At 48.3% G+C, this 22382-nt stretch overlaps 1 protein-coding gene across 2 annotated transcripts in view; it reads right to left on the bottom strand.

The window, feature by feature from the left end:
- Positions 1 to 7052: 7052 nt before the first annotated feature.
- Positions 7053 to 22382, bottom strand: part of DDC (dopa decarboxylase) — an 80063-nt gene continuing 64733 nt past the window's right edge. For both annotated transcript variants that reach the window (XM_012736014.2, XM_076006250.1), the window contains exons 10-15: positions 21890 to 21966; positions 18928 to 18947; positions 13459 to 13557; positions 11380 to 11481; positions 8171 to 8387; positions 7053 to 7439 (exon numbers count right to left, since the gene is read on the bottom strand). In XM_012736014.2, coding sequence (XP_012591468.1) covers positions 7426 to 7439; positions 8171 to 8387; positions 11380 to 11481; positions 13459 to 13557; positions 18928 to 18947; positions 21890 to 21966 — 529 coding nt within the window. In that variant the 3' untranslated portion in view covers positions 7053 to 7425. The remainder of the gene's footprint in view (positions 7440 to 8170; positions 8388 to 11379; positions 11482 to 13458; positions 13558 to 18927; positions 18948 to 21889; positions 21967 to 22382) is intronic.

The following is a 22382-nucleotide window of genomic DNA, read 5'->3' as shown; positions in this document are numbered from 1 at the left end:
TGCAACGTTTGGGGGATGGACATGCTTGAAGCTCTTACTCGAGGGGGTAGGGGGGCATGGGCAATATATGTAACCTTAACACTTGTACCCTCATAATACACTAAAATAAAAAAAAATGGAGCAACTCAAAAAAAAATAAGACAAGTGTTACAATGAAAACAACAGCTCTTAAGTCATTTCGTGGCTTAGATAGTAATAGATTCTTTTATTCTAATTACCCGTAATTTTGAAAATAATTTTTAAATTATTGTATAGTTTTAAACTATTATATAGTTTTAAACTAAATAGTTTTAAGCTATTGTATAGTTACCCAAAGTATATCATGTAGAATGAAAATGAAAACTATTATATCAACTATTATATCAGTTTCCATGTTTATTAGCTCTTTCTACCTGTGTATTTATTTAGCATTTTTTTGGTGCAAAATGATTCAGCTTTTATTAATTAGCATCTTGCATCTTAGAAGAAACAAAGAAGACAAAGGAGGTAGCAGAGCCAGGAAAGCTCCCTAAACAAACAGCAAGGAACAGAGGCAGGCAGGGCTCAGGAAGCCATCTGAGCACAGGGAGGTAGCTCATTCCAGGAATGGGCCTGGACCTAGGGGTGCTCCGGGATCTGGGCCAGGGGCAGCCGCTTCTGGGGATTGTATCTGAGAAGCTTGGAGATCAAGTCCTGGGCTCCCAAAGGTATTGAGAGGGGGAACCTCACATCTGCCTTGAGGATGTGTCTGTAGGTCTCATTGTGGGAAGCACTCTCAAAGGGTGGATTTCCCACCAGCAGCTCGTAGCAGAGCACCCCAGTGCACCACAGAGCCACCTTCTCACCATATGTTCTCCCCTCGATCATTTCTGGAGGCAAGTAGTATGCACAGAACAGTCAAATATAAATACTATTTGGGTAATGTTAGGGATGCAATGCTATGTCCCTCCCCAAATTGGTATGTTGAAATCCTAACCTCAATGTGATGATGGTATTAGGAGGTGGGGGCCTTTGGGTGATTAGATCATGAGGTTAGAGCCCTCATGAATGGGATTAGTAAGTGCTTTTACAAAAGAGACTCCAAAGAGCTCTAGCCCTCTTTCCACGACCCAAGGATACAAGGAGAAGACAGCAACCTGTAAGAGATCCCTCACAAGAACCTGACCTTGCTGGTAGTCTGATCTCAGATTTCCAGCCTCCAGAACGGTGAGAAATAAATTTGTTTCTTTGTGCCATTCGGTCTATGGTACTTTGTTATAGCAGCCTTAGACAGGCTAAGACAGGAAACTAGTTATTTTTGGTGATTTTCATCACTAAAATTTTGATAATGTTTTGAAGAATTCATATAATCTACTCTCTTATCCTCCTAAAAGTATTGCTCAAATACAGAATTACATTTATGGTTGCAGTGTTAACTTTTTTCCAAAAAATAACACTACCTATTTCATTTTGTGGCTTTGATACACCAAGCATCTTCCAATCCAGCAATTTTCATCTTCCTGGATGGCTGGCAAAAGTACAACTCACTTCTGCACCCTTTCTGAAGCCCAGTCACCACCTCATCTGTAAAACAGGAATAAACTTCTCTAACTCAGGAAGCTATTGTAAGGATTACAGTCAATATGAGCTATGATACTGGAAATATCAAAGCAGGAGCTGGCATGTGCCAGGTACTCAACACAAGCTGTGACGCTATGTTATTTTTATTATTACTATTAATACTATTATTGGGATTCAAACCCTTATACCATATCAAGAGTTTTCCATCTTTTACAAACGGGATATGTTAGAATAGTATCTTAATACTTTAGCATAATATGGAAGAGTTTAGTGCTTGAGCAACTATTAAACTTTCCTTCTAAGACCACAGACTGCTGGTATATACTATATACATACATATGTATACAAATATGAGAACGAACATACTGTTCTTTCTTCTCCTGGGTAAAGTTGTTTGACCCTTCAAGGGGAGAGGCTTTCATCTGTAACAGTGCCAGTTGTCTTGGTATGAGGGGTTCTGGAAGACGGCTGCTCATTTCCATATTCAAAATTTTATAAACCTGGTCTCAGATAAATGCCAGCGTACACTTCAGTGAGCTCATTTGCTTTTGAGCAGAGGGATAATATGGCCCTAAATAACATGCATTCCTGTCTGCCAGGAAGGTTGCCTTCCTGGAGTTTGGAGAGGTGTGTTTGCAGCTGGGTGTGGGAGGCAGGCAGGGTTGAGGAAGCAGGGAAGCAGGCAGAGGCAATTCAGTTCCTTACCTGTGTGCAGATTCCCACTGATGTCCAAACCGTCCCACTTCCTCACTCGGCAGTAAGGAGGAAGGAAGAGCCAGGCTTGCAGGGACGGTATTCCAGCCCTCCAACAGAGGAGCAAGGTGTGCAGGCTGGGGCAAATGAGATGCACAATTCTAGTAAAAGATTTTCCTTGGCTGCACTGAATGGATCATAAAGGGACATGAAGAGGCTACCTCTGGCATTGCTATCATAAACAGAGCTGGTGAGCGGGGGAGGTGGTGTCCTACCCTGTGTCAAAAGACAAAATTATGATAAATCTAGTTAAAAGTCTTATTGGCTTTTATTCCTGAATTATGAATCCGGCAGCCTCCATCCTATAGAAAAGAATGAGACTCCCACTAGGCAATGGCAGAGGAGTAGGTTTTGTAAGATGGGAACAAGGAAACAGAGCAATTGTAAAAAAGCTAATTGGTTAACATGAGGTTACTTCAGGTTACATTCCTTGTAAGGGTTAAAACAGAGAAGACAGACATCCTTATGACCCCAACTCAGGTAGACCAAGCTCTTTCTGACTGGTTGCTGTGAATCTCCTGTTTTCCAGAAAAACTGGTCTGTTTGGAGATCTACCTGCTTTCTTAAAGTTCCAGTTTATTAAGTGGCACTTAGCATGAGTGACTCCATTTTGGTTCTATCTGTCGGGATATAGTGCAGGAGCTCAGTTCAAAACAATGGCTTCCCGTAATTTTTGTTTAACTCTTGAAATGAGTGAGGCAGAGAGGAAAGGAACTATCTGCTTTGGTCATTTTCCTCAAGGCCACCGCTACCAGCCTAAGCCAGCATTTCTTTGTGCTTCTGGTGTGATACTGTATGTTATGGGTTGAATTGTTATTACCCAGATATGCTGAATCCTAGGCCCTGGTGTTTGTGACTGGGACCTTGTTTGGAAGTAGGGTCTTTATAGATGTGACCGAGTAGGATGAAGTCGTACTGGATTTGGGTAGGCCCTCATCCCTTATGATCAGTGTCATCACAAAGAAGACGGGGAGAGACACAGGGGAAAGTGAGCCACGTGGAGACGGAGGCAGAGAGTGCTGCTGTCACAGCCAAGGAACATCTGGGGTTACCAGAGCTGGACTTTGGAAATAGCATGGCCTTGCTGACGTCCTGTTTTAGGGCTCTGTCCTCCAGACCTGTGAGAGAATAAGTCTGTGTTGTTTCAAGACACTGAGATTGCCATACTCCAGCAGCCCTAGGAAACTGAGTTACGGCATTCTTACAGCAGGGAGGGGGGAGTTAGTTAATAGCAGGGCCTGTGGATTTGGCTTTTAAGTGTTCAAATCCCAGATCTGTTACTCAAGGGTTGTTGGGGATTAACCAAGTTGATGTCTGAAGATCATTTAGGCTGGAGCCTGGCCCGGGTTAGCACTGCCGAGTGTGGGGTGTTGTTACTGTGGCCAGGGCTAGCCCTTTGCTCCACGTGGTTGCTCCGATTAGAACTTGAGACTGAAAAGGAACCCACCTTGTTGGTGTTTTGGGGTTTTTTTAAGGCTCTTTAACCTTGCTATTTAATAATTTAGCCAAATTCTCTTATTTTTGTAGAATATTGGAATCTCTGATATAAAAGAGAGCTTAAAAATTATCTAGTTTCCAGTCCAAGTTATGCCCATGGAAGAATGTCCTTTACCACTTCTCAGCCCTTGGTTTCCCCTGTCTTCACTTGGGCACCCACAACGCTGGAGAATTCACTGCCCTGCAAGGAAACATTTTCCACTTAATGATAGGCTGACTTTTAAGTTTTTCTTCATATTGAAAAATGATATTCATATTTCTTCATATCTGTCTCCCCATCTGTCACTTCCTGTTTGGAGCTACAGAGAAGACTCTGCAAATTAAGTGAGTGTAAAATGTAAGACAGCGGCCGCATCCTCTGTAAGTCTTCCCCACTGCGCATCCTTCCACTCCGAACTCTCCTTGTGTAATCTGGTTCCTTTCGAGTGCCTGGGAACCTCTCCAACTCTTGTAAATGTGGAGGCTGGATTTGGCTTGGACATTTTGGACACGTTGGGACTCGAGGTATCCTGTAGTTCAGCCCACCGGTTCTTTTCTTTCCCTTCTCTTCTTCCTCCACCAGCTGTTTCACGTCTCTGTTCTGGGGAGCCACGCACAAGTTTCTCTAAAATGGTAGTTACAATTTACTCAACAGTTGATGCAAGTACCTTATTCTCACAGTGCTTTCTTATTAATTTTTTTTATCTTACTTATTACAAGTGTAGGTTATAGCAAGTAACACAGAGGTGCTGAGGAAATAGATTTTGATAGCAAATATAGTAAAACAAAAAAAGCAAAAAAAAAAATTCTAGTGTTTGATATTCGGGGATTTTCATGATTCAGTGAAGCAATAAAACAATCCTCAGATCAAAAAGCCATCAGGCCCTTCCACGTGTTTCTCAAAGGTAAGCTTCCTTAATACCAGTGGCACAGCAGCTTCTAGCTTGCCGCGTCTGTCAGGTTTCCGAGTTAAGGGGCTCAGGCATGGAGTCGGTGGGGATTGATCCTGCCTTCTCTGGGGTCTTTGCTATGCATTTCCCTTTGAACTGTGCCCTTACCATGATTACGTGGCCACTCCACGACCCTCCCTCCCCTTTTTATCTGGGGCTTTTCTATAGGGTCCTTTTGTGACAGGTGTGTAGTCAGCCTGAACGGGATTCTCCAGTTTTGGAAGGTGTTGCTGTTTGCTGGATTTCAGGGAGGAGACCTATGATCCCAGAATATATCCTTGGTATCAGCAGTTAGAGTGTCCAGATCAATGTAGGACTTTCCCAACACTAAGTGGGCAGCGCTGTGGCCAGGAGATGCCAGAGGTCGTAAGGCAGCATCTCACCCAGTGCCAGCAGCGGCTTGTGCACTGTGACACTACATTGAATATATGTTTAAATAAAGATGCTGTTCATTGACCATAGATTAGTCTGAATAACCCAGACCTTAAAAAACTTCCCCGCATTGGACTCTTAGGGAATTGTCTAGTTGGGTTCAGGGACAAGACTTCACCTTGGTAGGCAGAGATGGGGCTTTCCCAGAAGGGAATGAATGTCTTTACCACCAATTATCCTGAGAAATGGTTAATTCTGAAGAGCAAATAGCATTTTTTGGCAGGATTGTTTAGTGGACAAGAGTATGGAATCTACAGACAGACTGCCTGAGTTCCAGCCCCAGATTGGCCACCAATTAACTATATGACCTTGAGACAAGTTACTAAACCTCTCAAAGTCTCAGTTTTCTTATCTGTAAAATGGACATAATAATTGGGCCTGCCTCATGGAATTTTAAAACAAGTATTAAATAAATTAATAACTTTAAAATATATATAATGGTGCCTGGCATAGAGCAAGTGTTATGGGTTTGTTTTTATCAAGTAAATTGGAAGTCCCTCTTCCTGTTTCTAGGGCTGGGTGGTTTGGGATCTGAGTGCCACATTAGGGAGGTGCCTGAAGAAGTCAGGAGGCGGGGTGAACTGCCGTGAACTGAAGGCAGACAAGCTTTTATCTCTGCTGGGTCAGCATCTAGGCTGGAGTCTTAGGCTCTCCACCAAAAGAATCCAGGCAGTTTTGGGGGAGGAAATCTCAGTCACTCAGCTGACCGCCTGCCTCCCGTTCCTGCAGCAGCCCTCTCATCACTTGCTGCCCAATGTCCTTCCTCGAACTCAAGTCTCAGCCATCTTCCCAAAGTACATTTATGGACAGGGCAGGATGGAGCTGCTTCAAAAAAAAGCCAAGAGCTGGTATTGGTGACTTTGGTGGTTCATCTTGGAGCCCTTGCAGCAATCTTAACTCAAGGGCTCCCTCAGGTGCAAAATGATCTTGTTGAAAAATGTGGGCATTGCAGCCTCACCTCAATGATCTGAGTGCTCCATACTCCACGGGTCCTAATGAGGCTGGCCCTGGTGGGCCTCGAAGGCCCATCTCATGTCTCTGCACTGCGACAAAGGCTGAGTCTGATTCGCTGGTGGGTAGAGAACAAATGGCCTGGCTAAATAACTACATGGCATCTGATACATTTCCAGATTTCTGATCAACAGATCTATCATTCACTTATATCCACATAGATATCAGAGGTCTTTGAAATCTAAATATACCTATTAATAGCCTAAAGACTCTTTCTGATTGTGCTTTTGATAGTTCTGTAGCCTCCAAAAGACAACAACTGACTTGGGGATTAAAATACATGCTTCTAAAAACAAAATGGGCCGGGCATGGTGGGGCCTGTAGTTCCAGCTACTCGGGAGGTTGAGGCAGGAGGATTTGAGCCCCAGGGTTTACGGTGAGCTATGATGGCACCACTGTACTCCAGCCTGGGTGACAGAGTGAGACTCTGTCTCTAAAATAATTTTAAAAATTAAAAGAAGCAAAATGTTTCTGAATAAAAGTAATGAAATTGTCTGAGTAAATACCACATCTTTGTTAGAATTTATGTTTACAGAAGCACTCTGCAGTTGCTTATTAATCATGATACCAAAGGGCAGATGGATTTGTCAGACGGGGAAGCCAAGGCCCATCACAACAGAAGGACTTGATCTCAATGCTTGGAGCCAGGTTGTTTCTTGATTCTAAATGTATTTCCTTAGAAGTTGAAGTCATCTCCATGTGAAACTTGTGTGCTGTTAATGCATCTAGAACAGTGCCTGACGTATACTTGGCATATACTTATTGAATAAATGGATACCATTTAAAAATATTCAAGGATGCTGTATTTTTGGCTATTTTGAAGAGATGTCTGTATCACAAGAATCAATTTGATACAACAAAGAACAAAATGATTACCTGACCCAACTAGCATTGCACTTTAATTGTTTATTAACCATTTATCCACATGACAAAAGACAATTTAAAGACTACAGATAGAGTCTCAGCATAATCGTTGACTACCCTGGAAAATAATTCAATAAGCCTTTCCTGCCTCCTCAGATGGCTTTAAGAACATGAAAACCTATGATTTTTAATCAATAAAAATCACAGACAAATAATAAATCAAAGCTATAGCCACTGCGATTGACTCTTCATATAGCAAATCATATTTCTTCATTGGCGAGACACTGAACAGACATAACCACAAGCCTCTGGTGACTTGGGAAAAAGACACGTGAGCCACACGCAGGAGCCACGATGACATTTATTTTCTTCTCTTTCCAGTTTTCAGATATACTTCTTTTCAACTCTTGATCTCTACAGGGAAAAAGAATAGCATGAACATATGGCCATATTTAAAAAATAAAGAACAAGAATGGTGCAGACTTCTTGTTTGAATACTGGGAAGGAGTATACTATCTCTCTAGTGAGATGTAGGCAGCTGTGCAGTGTAAGAGTTTCGACTCTTAAAGTTTTATTGCTGATCTGGCTTCTCTGATGACAAATGGTATCACTGTGAACTAGAATCTTTGCCTAATTTTTACCCTCTGTAAAATAGGAATGGTTCCTACTTTCTCTCAGAACTATGGCCATGTGGATATGATGTGGTAACCTCAAATAAGCACCAGTAAAACCAAGATATTAAGATTATCAATATTCTAATTAATCTGGCCAAAACACATATATGCATTAGGAATTACTATTATATCCTGTAGTGTAAAAAATGGAATCCTCTTTTTACTATTGAACCTACAGCAAGTATAACAACCCCCTTATGATAGTAAGTTGCCTTGATAAATGCCATTTGAAGAAATCTGAGGGGAAATTATAGAGATCGAGGGAAGAGAATAAAAAGTGAAAACCTAAGTTTTTAAAGAATGATTATAATGTATTGTTCCTTCTACTTCTTTAGCGTGCACATAACATGGTTTTCTCCTCCTCACTGCGAGGGAATCTGGCCCAGCAGTGCCCAGTGGCTGAGCTGGGGAGGGGAGCTGGGATCCCCGCCCTGGAGCCCAGGGAACAGGCAGGAAAGGACAGGAGCCCACCTGCGCCGGCCCTCTTCTGCCCCCGCTCTGCACTCAGCACCGTGGCCGCCAGCTCCCTGATGTGCTCCCAGGCGAGCTGCACGTGGGCAGACTCCACCGTGCGGGAGCAGATGGCGAAACGCAGGACAAACTTGTCTCTGAGTTGACATGGAACCAAGTGGATTTTTTTGGCACTGTTTATTCTTTGCAGAAGAGCTTCATTCAATTTGTTGGAACCCTGGAGGGATTGAAAAAGAGGAACTGTGCTCAGATCTCTGATGACTCAAAAATTCAATGAATCACGTGGGAAGCCAGCATGTGGTGGTGCCACGATGCCTCATTCACCTTGCATTTACCATGTTACAAAATTCTGCGAAATAATGGTAACACACCCTAAAAGACTTTACCCTCTCCCTACAATTTCCCCATGTTCTAATGTGCTGTCAAAAGATGATTCTACCCTTGGTCCAAGGTTTTTTAAGAAAAATGAAGATCCTTAATATGTCATTTCCAAATTGACGAGTTTGAACAGCAGAGCTAGGGTTTCTGATGGCACCAGAGAAGGAGTCTCTAAATTCTCATTGAAACATATAGAAGTCATCTCGACAGCACAGAAAATGAAGCATAATGGTCAAGCTATTGCTAGACTCTGGGAAAAATGTCTGTGAACCGCAGGACCGAGGGCCCACCCTCTGGAAGAAAGCAGCCCCCCCAGCCTGGGCACCTGAGATGAAATGCTCGTACCAAGCAGCAAATGAGCAGCGCCCCGCTTTCGTGCCTGGGCCCTCCTCCTAGGCCAGCCAGTCCCATGACTCTTCTCCGGCCCCCTACACCCCTGTCTTTCTCCTGCTTCCCCACAGTGACTCCACCCCCTCTAAGCCACAGAGTCTAAAGTGGAAGGGGCTGAGCACTGGGCGCTGCATCCTGGTCCTGCGCCCCTCACGGCCCGTGCTGCCTGCCCCGGCCCTGCCTTCAGTGTCGAGAGGCAGCGGGAGTGGGTGGGAAGGGAAGAGTCCAGTCTGCCCCACAGGACCACACCCGCCAGACCAACACCCGCTGGCTGCTGGAAACTGGCCGTGTCCTGCGCGAATCCCCCGACTCTCGCCATCGGCCTGAGTGTGGCTCCTGCTGTGCCTGAGCGCGCAGCGACAGGCCAGAGGCCATTCAGAGACTGTGGGTGCACACCAGGTCTGGACCAGTGTGCTCTCGCTCAAGCATAAGGATAGAGAAAAGGAGATATCAGGCTAGCGAGGGGGTGGATTTTACCAACAAGACTGAGAATGAGAGCAAACATTTGAAAATTATAGAGTGCAGAAAATGAAAGCCAATCATCTAGGGAAAACATGCTCAACAAGATAGTACTCTCATGAAGGAGAGGCGACAGGCCACGCAGAGAACAAGGACAAAAATAGCCCGAGTGAGGCACAGAGGAAGGACAGACCGAGACGGGGACTGAGCGAAACAGACTCTGTGCGTCATGGCGACGTCACATCTACTTCAGGCTGTATCGCAGCCACATTCTATACTGAAGCATCATTTGCAGAGGGCTTGGGACTCAGACTGGAGAAGAATAGGACAAGGAGAAAATAACAAGATTGTAGCCATGGAGACAGAAAAACCAACCACAGTGTTTGACTAACGCGCTTCCTCCAGGAGAAACTGGGTCCGTGGAACGGAAGCAACAAGCGAAGCTTCACAAAAGTAAATGTTTGTTGGCTGAAAACTGCCCTGGGTGTCTTGCGTGGGAGGGCTCGCTCCACGGCACACGAGAAGGGACAGAAACCAACGCACAGACAGGTTCACTGAAATCTGTAAATTATGCAAATAAAATAAAAGTCTTAACCTTGACAACATTATGCTAAGTGAAAGAAGCCAGTCACAAAGGGCTGATTTATACAAATATCCAGAATAGAGAGTCTATAGAGACAGAACGCAGATGAGGGGCCCTAAGGGTGGGGATGGGGCGTGACTGCTAATGGGTGTGCAGTTTCCTTTAAGAGGATGAAGAGGTTTTAAAATTAGATTGCGGTGATGGCTGCACAACCCTGTGAATATTCTAAAAATCACCCAAATGTACACTTTAAAAAAACAAAGTGCATTACATCTCAGTAAAACTCATAAAAATTAAAATATAGAAGTCCTACAAAAACAGTGGCAGTAAAAACAAAATAAAACCAACTGCCGAGTGCAGACAAGTCTAAGCACCACGTCAATACCAAGGTCACTTGAATTGCCATATCTGGTCTCCCATTCAAAACACATGCTCCAGGATACTCATGCCTGGGGCCCCTCTCACGTGCCCCGGAATGTGTGCTGCCCTCCGTTCCTCTGCGGTGAGCTCCTGTCAGAATCCCGCCCTAGCTCTGCTGCTCCAGGCATGGAAAAGCCTGGATCTCAGCCCCACCTCAGAGCTCCAAGTATCACCCCAGGCAAAGGAAATGGTAAATGAAGAGGTGGGGGTGCATTTTGATAGCAGCTCTCTGACACTGAGCCCAGCCTGCTCCTCATTGCTGCCTTTAATTTGAGCAAGGAGGCCTTTTTAAGGCCTGAAATGGATTCAGAAACTCCTAGGGAATTATCTCAATACGGGACAGAGTGTTAGGTCTCATCCAGCTTCATGTGCACAGGGGACATTACCAAGGGGTGTGTGCAAGGTATCTCAGAGCCTTTTGAGAAACGTGGTCTTTTTTGTCACCAGAGATGGCTTATGGCCCAACCCGCCCAGGCCCCCCTTTCCTCCCCGGTGAGCACGCCCAGGTCAGGCAGCAACACAGCGGCATACTACAGAGCAGCACGTCGTAGACTCCTGCGTGGGTCTTGCCAGGGTGCAGTCAGCAAGTCTGGGGGGGGGGGGCAAGACTGGCTTTTCCAACCAGCTCCCCAACAGTGCTGCTTAGGGAGGCTAGGACAGGTCACTGCCCTGCAGGGAATTCCCGCAGAGATGCGGGCTGGCGGCCTGGGGATGAAAACGGTGGTGAGGATTCTAGGGCAAATGAACCCCACCAGCAAGAAGTCTTGGCGTAGGTCTGGGGAGGCACGGTGGGCAGGAGCCCAGCGCGTGGCAGGGAGCCGCGCAGGGTTAGGCGGGGCAGGCCCTGGGGGGAGAGGCAGGCTGTGTTCTGCGGCTCTGGGAGGCAGCGAGACCCTTTGAGCACGGAGATGATGGCTGATGCTTTCTCCTCTGTCCTATTTAACGAAAATGAAGAAGTTGGAAATAGATGTGAATATACCTTTAGCCGAAAACAGACAAGCCCCAGAATGACCTGGGCGCAGATTTCAAAGCGAGGATCCTGGCGCACCAATGACTCAAACTCGTGAGACAGCTGGACATGCTTGAAAGAGAAAAGAGAAAATCTGTTTGCGTTTCTCATCGCCACTTAATTCTGAACTTAACCACCTAGAAAGCCTTATTAGACTGCACATCTATAATTCATTTATATGCTCTTAGCAATTTTCCAGTGTGTGTGCCGTCCACTCACCAGCTGTTCGCAAGCAGGCTGAGAAGAAATGCATCGTTATCATGAGGAAAGGCCTGGGGTCTTCAGAAAAACACTGACCATCGTTTTCTTCTGTTCATGGGACTATTTTTTATCCCACCCAAACAGTATAAGTTTAGAAGAAACACCGTGAAGAGGCATTTGAACAGTCTAGAAGAGATAATGGCTAACATCCATGAGACTCCATTGTGCCAGCCATGCCGAGCGTGTCACCACCGCGCCATCCTCTCAGGACAGCCCACAGCACAGGTGATGCCCATTTTGCAGATAAGAAAACTGAGGCTCAGAGAGGATAATCGACAGGCCACGGTCCTAGGTCCTACAGCGAAGGCCTTGGCGGAGCTGGATTCTAACGCAGCTGCCTGTCTCCAGAGCTTCAGTTCTCCAGCAGCTGTGGTGGCCACTCCATTCCCCAGCGCGGGTTTGCCACCTGGAGGTGGGAATCACACACCCTCCCCCAGCCCGCTATGGTCAGGAACTGCCTATTTCTCATTGACCATACCAACGTATTTAACTTCCAGATGCTTGCAGAACTCAAGAGCCATTCAGATAGTACTGATCTGGGGAGAACGGGCTCTTTATGGTCTACATGGCACGTCTTGCTCATGCTAAGCCCAGGCCCCGGCGGGCGCTTGGAGCTGCAGGTGCTGCGCCCTCAGCGCCGTTTGCACGGGCCCTTCCCAGTCACAACACCAGAGGGCGCCAAAGACTTTGGCCTCCAAGGTGACCCGCAAGCAGGCCTTGAGGAGGCCGGACTGGGTACCTTTCACAGAGGTGGGTGTGTGTTTAGCATGACACAGCATAATCACAGCTGGTTGTCCTTGAACTTAAAGACGTCATTATTGTGGAGAGATAAACCATTCATTTATTTTGCCTTCTTTCCCCAAAGAAGCTGAATTCACCCTCATTACAATGTCCCCACCCCTACCCTCTCCCTGGGTGGGAGGAGACAGCTTAGCCATAAACACACACTCCTCTCCCAGGTCCCTCCCCAGAACGGAGTCTCTAGTGTTGACAGCTGCCATAGCGTCCCTGCACAGGACAGGCACCCCGCAAACACTTGCGGGCACGCCTTTCCACACACCCGGCCCAGAGGAAGAGCCCAGAGACGTCAGCCCTGCTGGTAGCGGCACAGCTGGTCCCACAGCATCACCAGGACTTAAAATGAAGGGCTGTCACTGTCACTGGGGCTGAAAACCTCAGCAGTGTCTCTTCCTTCCTGTGCCGGTTAGGGACGCTCGTCCGTCCAGAGAGGCCGCAGCTGGAATCAGAAGGCCTTCCACAGCCGGCTAAGTGGGTGGGCTCGGGCAAGGCCTGTGCACATCCGGCCCTCAGTGTCCTCAACGGCTAAAAACAAGCAGGGTTGTTTTCAGAGTGGCCCTCAAGTTTGAATGCACAGCATGGGTGCCTGGCACACCTGCTAACACAGAGGCTGCTGGCCAGGAGGCATGTCTGCGAGCCACCGGGCTGGGTGGCAGCTGGTGTACCCCAGCTCTAAGATGCGCCTGCTCTGGCAACGTTTTGGAGAGAAAGACGTTGTGTTCTGACTATTGCCGTTGCTGAAAGAACCACACTGTCAGCTAGATGTGGCTAAAGTGCAACCTATGTGCTATTTTTACTTCAACTGTCTTCCTGGAGCTGATAACCTGTAGCCTTAATGGAAGTGACTTAATATAAGTACCTTCATCTCAACTACCAAAGTACAGTCGGTTCCCTTACCATATATTTGCTTATTAATACATCTGAATTCATTTCTAAAGTCCCCTAAAACCTCCATAATCTTACTCAGATAAGTAATGGAAAGGAAGTCACCTTGCGGATATAAGCCTGCAGTCCTTTCACTCCATACATCCTAAAAACAAACCACATCTTCAAAGAGCGAAATCTTCGACCCAGGGGTAACTGCCAGTGCTGAAACAAAATATAAAACAGTGCATCAGTGAGGACTATATTAGGAGCTGGTTTCCTTTTCGACTCATCGGATCACCTGTCTCTCTTGGAGGCAGCTAATTCCTGGTGGCCACCAGCTGTGGCTGCTGTGACCATCCTGGACACAGAGCCCCCGTGATATGAGCATCTCCAGAGCACGGGGCTTTCCTTGCACAGATCTGAGAGAGGTGAGGACAGACAGGGCCTGCTGAACTGGGAGGCACAGCTGTTCGTTGTTGTCACTCCACAGATGTTTGCTGAGTGCGCGCCGTCGCCAGACCCTGGGGTACCTAGTGGGCCAACAGGGAAATGCGGCCTGCGCGGGGCTGCTGATCGTGGGCATGGGGGCGTCTCTCATTGGCGTGTCTGCCCATGAGGAAGGTGCTTCAGGCTGACGCCCGCACTCCACTGCTGCTCGCCGCCCCTGACGTCCTGCACTGTCTTCTACAGCAACATTGCTTCTGTTTCTGCCACTGGTCACCATGGAATGACCCCAAGACCCCCTCACCAGAAAACACGTGTGTCCATGTGTTGGTCCTCCAAGGAGCTTTCCTTAGGTTTCCCAGACTTTGCCCACTGCCTGGCCCTCCACGTTCTGTGTGACTGTCCCCATGGCTGCGAATGTCATACAGCCAGTGGAAGAAGACAGGGCGAGGAGGGCAGGCCTTTTGGGAAGACAATATAGCAGCACTTCGTGGCTGTCTTTTAAATAATAATATTCTATTTGAGCTTATAGAGGAAATGTTGAGGGTGACTGCTACCACCAGGGGAGAGTAGGGACGGGCTCCCCTCGGGGGATGAGTGGCGCTGTGCAGTGAGGCAAACACCCCAAACCCACCCAGGCATCTGCCAGGGGGCCCCCATGGGCTGCCCAACCCAAGTCTGGCACTGCCCTCGGTAGTAGGGCTAACAGGCAGCTTTAAACGATGAGTGCCCAGTGACCGAGTGGAAGCCACTTCTGAACTGCGAGAGAAGCAGCCCAAGGGGCCCAGAGCGAGGGCTCTGCAGAAGCTTCTCAAGTTGCAAAGGGAAACGCAGAGCCTGTGTTTAGATGCAGAGCCATTCAGTATGGTTCGCCAGTTTGACACCAGGCCTGTGCCAGGTGTATTGACACATCCTCTCATTTTAGCCTCCTAATGGCACTGCAAAAGGGGGGTTTGTATCTCACTTTGCTAGAGAGAAACCAGGCATGGAGAGTGACTTGCCCAATGTCAATGAGCCAGAATGTGGCAGAGCCTAAATCACACCCATGCACGCACTGCTGTCTTTTATTCAGCAATGCATTTGCAAACTGTTCAGTAAAAATCAAGCTAACTTGCCTTAGGAAGAGAAGCAGCTCCCACCCCTTAACTAACTGACTAACTAGCTAACCAACGGCCAGGAGAGCAGTGGTCCCTGTCCTTGTTCAGCACGGTTGCTGCGTCCCCAAATCACCCCTCGACAGGTCAGCCTTCTAGAAATTCATGTGTGATTTAAATCCAACATTTGGCAGAATACCAAAGTAAACTTAACTTCTGTGGTACTAGAGCAAAAATGCACACAGTTTAACTGAATACTCACACAAATGTGGCTTAAAAATGCCGCCCTTACCTCTCTCAGAGGCCCCACCCAGACCCCGCCCCTGCCCACTCGGTCCTCGGCACCTGCATCGGACTGCGGTAGGACTTGCCGTGAGGGTGGACTCAGCTCCCACTAACTGCAGTTTCCCAGGGGACAGGGACTTTGTCTTGTTTGCCACTTTAGTCCCAGCCCCAAGCCCAGCGCCTGGCCTGGCTCAGAGCAGGTGGAATATCGTTGGCTGATGTGCTCGAATCTTCAGGAGGGAACCCCAGCCAGCCTCGTGCACAGGCCGTATAAAGTGATTCTGCATGGAGAAGTCATTCGTATTTGAGGCTTCTTGAATATCAAATGAGCTATTTTCTAGTACTTTTGCATCCACAATTACAAATTTTTAACCCTGTATTTTGTCCCACCTGTGATAATCCACCAGAATGTAGCGGAAGACGCAGTGTCTTCATCCAGACAGCACAGAGGCGGTGGGGGCAGCACGTGGCCTTGTGAGCCTGGTCCTCGGTCCTGTCTCACAACAAGGTTCAGCAAGTTCTTTTACTTTTCTGGACCTCTGTGCCCTCACCTGTGAGAAGTGCACAGCGATGCCACTCTGCCCGGACCAGGGAGCTGGAGGCCAGCGCCGCCATCTCTACGCGTTCAGTCCACTGTTCGCGGCCAGAAACGACACAGAACTGCTCTGCCGAACCTCGTGCCTGAACAACCTCCTCTTGGGGCCAAGACTCTGTCCTGTGCCCCCGTCCTCCGGTGGGTGGACAGTTGTGCCAGGGCCTGCTCATTCCCTCCAGCCCGCACTTTGCCAGCTGGCCAGGTAGGAAGCTGAGCATCCCGGGGTCTCCTCCCCAGCCTGGTGGCTGTGACAGCCTTAAGTTTGAGTTTCCAACCTCTTTGAACAAAACAAAGATGACTGTGACATTCCTTTCTCCACTGCCTATGACAGTCTTGCCTTCACCTGCTGAGTCCGGTGAAGAGGACAGGATCTGGGGGCATCTGCCTAGAATTCACTTTAAAAGAAGAAACCGTAAAGAGCCCAGGAGGAGCGTGTGGGCACCTCAGCCAGGGCAGAGGTTGCTGCATTCTGGCTAAGCAGCAGCAAAGGTGACATGCCAGAAACATGGTCAGGGAGCTCTTGGGTTGTGGCAGAGGGGGAGCATTGGCGGGAGGTGGTAACACCTGTACCTGTGCCCACGAGATGGAAGGGGCAAAGCCAGGGTGAGACTGGTGCCTCAGGCCCTTTGCACAGCAGGCCCAGAGACTGGCTGTCACACTTGCACCTGGCCAACCTGTGTATTCTTTCCTGGTGGGGCTGCCCTGCGTCTGTCCCTCTGTGACCACTGCTACTTTCTGGAGATGGTGTGGAGGACTATCTCATGTGCACCCGTGCTCCAGAATCATTTCTGTCATCCTCTTCATTCAATCCTCCATAAAGTCCAGGCGTCTGTCCATTCATTAGCCATGAAATATGTGCTGAGAATACACGAGGTGCCATCCCTGCTCTCCCTAGGGACACCACAGCACAGAAGGCACAACCATCCTGAGGGCTCCCAAGCCAGGTGGAGGTCAGCAGGAACAGGCTGCTGTCGTGCTTCACACCTGCCCAGACATGGTTCCCTTGAAGCAGCAGGTGAGCCAGAGCAGGGCTGCCACGCATGACGTGAGACTCACGCTGCCAGCACTCGATGCCTGGGACTTCAGTCGTCAAGTGTAACAAATGGCAGGAGGAGAGGCTGGACTACTAGAGGACCAGCAAGGAGCTGCGACATTTTCCCTTAGGCCAGAAGCAGTGACTGCAAAAGAGCAGGTATTTCAGGTGTTTCCAGAATGGTCGTACCTTAGTCTCCCTTGGTGGCCTGGGTGTCTGGGAGGGCGGTTTAGAGCCTTCCTCACCTCTGAGCAGCTTCCGGAGCAGCACACAGCTCCTGGCTGGAAGGGAGTGGCCATTCAGAGGCTGCCTCAACAGCCGGGTGCGAGAGCTCCAAGTGTCATGCAGGGCCTCGGGACGGGTGGAGACAGGTGGGGACCAGGTGGGGATGGGTCTGAAAGTAGAGCCGGAGCACGGGAGCCTGATGCCTGAGCTTTCCTTAACAGAGGCCAACACCCTGCATTAAACTAGTAGATATAACCGGCTGAAACATTAGTAACAGAGAGACAAAAGCATTCCGAGGAACGTGGAACCCACCAGGCACCTGGTGGCCACCAGGCCTTCTGAGTCAGCAGTGGGGAAGGGGCACAGCCTTTTTTTCCCAAAGATGTCTAAGCTGTGGAGGAACAAAAGTTAAAGAAGACTAAAAGTCATGAAGTTTTCATGTCTTGTGCCTGATTATCCCATTTTCAGTCTCACACACTACAGAGTAGCTCGTAAGTGAGAAGCTACAAGATGCCTACTGCATAATTTAGGAAAGCAAGAAATTGCCGTGGGGAAATAAATAATTATACTCCATACCGTGGAATTCCATGTAGCCTTCCCGTACTTACTAAGGCTGTGGAGAAGCGTGGAAGGCGTGTGGTTCCAGTCAAAGTGGCATAGAAGCCCGCTGCAGGGTGGTCTGCACAGCGCGGGGCAAGGCTGAGAAGGGTCAGAGCAGGAGGAGGAGCCAGCGCAAAGCCCACCGCTGTGCTGGGGTAGGGGCAGTGGTCTTGTCCTCACACTGTTTTTAATATTATGTCATATTTTCCCTTGAATAATAACTTTCTAAAAGATAAGTTGGATCCTAAGTAGGGGTTTCGTATCAAAGCGCCAGACACCGTGCCTTCGCGTACACTGGCCTCCCCCCTGCTGTGGAGCGGGCGGGACCAGGCAAGCGTCGCCCACACTGTCCTAGGACAAGCCTTGGTGGCTTGGGAAGGTGTCTTGGTACCCTGCGCCTCCTGGCTCGCAGTGTCACGGGAAAGGGAAGGGCATTTGATGGCTTTGCGGGCCAGTCCCTCTGGCTCATCATCAGCCGCCCACGTGCTGGCCCAAAGCACTCAGACACACCTCTGTCAGGAAATGGCAACCCTGCTGTGATGAGACCCCATGCCCATCTCGTCTGACCAGAAAAGAACGCGACACCGGGCACCTCTTGGTGGCTGGCAGCAGCGACCCAGCAGGCCCGCCTTGCCCTGCGTCACCTCCCACGTGGGTGCCGCTCTTTCGCTCAGCCTCCCAGCACTACTCCTGACTCCAAACTGCTCTCTACAGTAAGCCTGGGCAGCCTGGCATTTCCAAAGTATCTTTACTCCACACTTGTGGAAAATCAAACGGAGAGATTGCTGAGGTGACTGGAGGCCGGGCTGCTAAGAGGACGTCCCCTTCTGAGCGCTACATAGGTCCTCTGACTCTCAATTCTCCGGAAGCAGGAAAATCTCCACCCATCATGGAAATAATATAAAAGGCACAGCACCCTACAGTGGCACCTTTCTGCAGTAAAACCACCCTACAGTAACACTCCTCTATAGTGACACACCTCTCTGCTGCCGTCTGCACACAGTGGCCCAGGACGCACTGTGCCATCTGCAGTCAGCCCCTCCTTTCAGCAGGATCGAGCAGAAGCTCCTCCCCTTCCTAGGAGCACAGGGGGAGGAGGGTCTTCCTCATCTGAGACGTCCGATTTGTGGGGTCCACAGAGCTGCCTGCCACCTGGCAGGGCTATACCCTATTTGCCAGTGAGGACCCCGTTAGAAGGTGCCCATCAGTGGGGCCTGGTCATGACAGTGAGAGAAGGCAGCAGGACCTATGGCCGTTGACATCCCCAGCACCCTGTCACACCTTGGATCACAGTCGGAGACATGTCTCACACTTACCCTGTAGTCAGTGATAAGCCCTGGAGAAAAGAGAAAGAAAAAGAAAAAAGAAACTGTTAGACAAATTTGTTGATCATACACTAATTCTTCTTATCTTCCAGGTAAATTTCTTATGTCACTTAAACCACCCAGGGGATGGAGTTGGTGTTCTTTGTGCCACTTTCCAGGGATAACATATTTGAGGGGAGTCCCCTGAGAGCAGGATGCTCAAAACACAAACAGGAAATGCTAAGTTATTAATGGACGGCCATTAGCTTTGCTTTCTGCAGTTACACTAGCATGAAAATCTGAGATTTCATCTAGTGCCCAGTAGTAAATTAGCATTCAGGTCATGCAAATCATTCATCACTCATTCATTCATGCATGGCAAGGTGAATTGATGATAAAAAGAGTGAGTAGAATACTGAAAAAAGGAATAGAATGAAACTCCTGGTGCGGTTTTTGTCTCTGTGCTCATGGATCTGGCACAGAGCAGGTACTCTGTGAATAGCTGTCGAGTTGGTCTCACTATCTGCACACGGGTTATGAAACTGGCTGCTTGCACTTGAGTCCCCCTCACACCCAAAGCAGTGACTCTGAGGGTCACGGGGAGGAGAGAACCCTGTGTGAGCTCTCACAGACAGCAGCTTCCACGAGTGACGCTGGGCAAGGAATCAGGTGAGAACGGTGAGAATGTGCTGCAGTCCTGCTCCATGGTGGTGGAGAATGGGGTCACATGCTCTGGGAATATGACCCACTGATGTAGGCTGGACAAGGCACGTAAGTGTCCCCCAATTCCCAGGTAACAGCAGCTGCAGCATGGCCATGGCGGGCCCTCACCCTGCTCAGCTGAGACAAACCCTCCACCTCATACAACCCACATCCACCCTGACAGACGGCTCTCAATGCACTGCACAGGAGGACAACGTTATATTTACAAGAACATCTGGAGTCACGTGTCACTCCCTGACTGCCACCTGGCTTCCAGGAGAGTAGGGTAAAAATAGCAATGCTGGGAAGACAGGTAGGACCATTGGGCTCAACCCCCTGTTTTACGAGTGACCTTGAGACAAAAAGCCCAAAGCCACACAGTTTGTCTCAACCCCTAACGAGGACTCTTTCCTTTATGCCACATGGCCTCTCATTAGTCACGGGGTTGGTTAAACAAACGTCACGTCAGCCCAAAGTCCTCAGAAGTAACCCGACAGTGACTCATAGAAGCCAACGGAAGTAAAACAACAGCACTCAAAAGGGTACTTGGTATACTGTAGGCACTCAGTAAGAATAACCAGATGATGGTCATGAATGAAAATGAATGAATGACCATCCTTTTTACTTGATATATGCACCTTCTGACATGGTAGCCACTAGCTATGTGTGGCTATTTAAATTTAAATTCAAGTAAATTAAGATGAAAAGAAATAAAAATTTAGTTCTTCAGTGGACAAACCACATTTCAAGTGCTCAGCAGGCAGATGGATGGTGCAGAATTATAGAACATTTCCGTCACTATAGAAGATTCTACCAGAAAGTGAACTAGAGACTTCCTATAGAAGGGTTCAGATACCATGGCTTCTACAGCCCAGCAACTGTAGAAGAAAAGTTAGGGAAAGTTTCCATCTGCTTCTCAGGGACTCTGCTTCCTTATGGATTATTAAGAACTGGTTGAATTTAGGAGTTTCCTTGCACAATTCTTTACCATTAACGTAGAAAATGACGACCCTCTCAGCCAGCAATTTCCTACGGCAATGATTTTACTTACACCGTGGACTACTTAATAGGTCTTAGGTCCCTAAGTCTTTAAAACTTCCTGAGATATAGTGGGGTGGGCAGCTTATAAATTTGTAAATGGCATAGAGTTAAAACAGTAAAAGTAAACAATTCATAAAAGAAGACTGGTAAGAAATACAACAGTATATTAGCACTGTTTATATTTAGGTGGTGAGATTATGACCATTTTCTGGTCTAGCACTGACTCCTTTCTGTTTTCCAAATGTGCATCTTTAATAATAAAGAATATATCTGACGGCCGGGCACGGTGGCTCACGCCTGTAATCCTAGCTCTCTGGGAGGCCGAGGCGGGCGGATTGCTCGAGGTCGGGAGTTCGAAACCAGCCTGAGCAAGAGCGAGACCCCGTCTCTACTATAAAATAGAAAGAAACTAATTGGCCAACTAATATATATATAGAAAAAATTAGCTGGGCATGGTGGCGCATGCCTGTAGTCCCAGCTACTTGGGAGGCTGAGACAGAAGGATTGCTTGAGCCCAGGAGTTTGAGGTTGCTGTGAGCTAGGCTGACGCCACGGCACTCACTCTAGCCTAGGCAACAAAGCGAGACTCTGTCTCAAAAAAAAAAAAAAAAAAAAATTTTGATTTATTTTTGTTCTAGTTCAATGCCTGCCACTAATTGGCCATATTCATCGGCCCACGTCCAATGAGACAACATAGGTAAAGTGGAAACCAACAACCGTGTGTCCCCTGCCATGGCCCCCAGAGCAGCCTGTGTCCCCCATGGTGCTTGCGAGCTGCCTGCTGGTCCATCCCCCACTAGACTTTGCAGGCAGCATGGACACTCTAACCGTGTGTCACCAGTGCCAGGTGCAGATAGCAGGTCTGCCCGCAAAACCTCCGAGTTGTGTGTCTGACATCTTTTCTTCACTCACTGCCCCAATGTCAGTCATTTAGTTTTTCACCCCCTAGTGGTATTGGTGGAAGGTGATGCATGCACATCCTTCTTTGGAAAGACTAATGTCATTAGCAGTCATTATTTTAAAGAGGTTCCCTTATCTGGAGGAGGTGCCATACCCACACTGAAATCCCAGGCTGAGTCCGCCAGCCCCACGCTGAGCACGCCAGGCTCTGGCGCTTCTGGAGCGGGAGCCTCCCCCAGGGAAGCCCGACTGACCCCTCCACAGGGAAGGGCTGCAAAGGCAGAATGCACAGGAACGCACAGGCCAGACAGGGTTGGGGAAAGCGGCTTACCCGAGTCCTGATGGCTGTGCTTCAGGTAAACAGGGTCCAGTTTAAAGGCTCCCGTCAAGTCTGTTCTCTTTTTCACCCTGGTTTTAGAGAACAAATGACAGGACTAAGGACCAAGCACCTTAGATTGGACCCCTTTGACCCCTCTCCCCACAAGGTTCAATCGGGCACCTGCTTCCAGTCCCCCACTCCCCACAACCCTGAACACCTGAACACCGCCCTGGCCCCACTGCCCTCTCATCTTCTCCAGAGCTCCCAGCATCTGGGGATGGGGTGTTATAATCAAAAATAAATATTTGATCTTTTCCCCAGTTGCTGGATCACAGCTCTTACAGCCCTTGGAATCTCTAAGTGATAAGAATGTCTTTTGTATGCACATGAAATGACCGGGCAGCAAGGTCTCCTAGACAGCTTCCAGAGCCTGATTAGCGGGTTAGAACTTGCAGCCCCACCCCCACCTCCAGGCAGGGGAGAGAGGCTGAAGATTGAGTCGGCC

Source organism: Microcebus murinus, chromosome 9 (genome assembly GCF_040939455.1).
Source record: "Microcebus murinus isolate Inina chromosome 9, M.murinus_Inina_mat1.0, whole genome shotgun sequence".
NCBI classification, from domain to species: Eukaryota; Metazoa; Chordata; class Mammalia; order Primates; family Cheirogaleidae; genus Microcebus; species Microcebus murinus.
The sequence above is the reverse complement of the archived record's forward strand: the minus strand, read 5'-3'. Positions and strand labels throughout refer to the sequence as shown.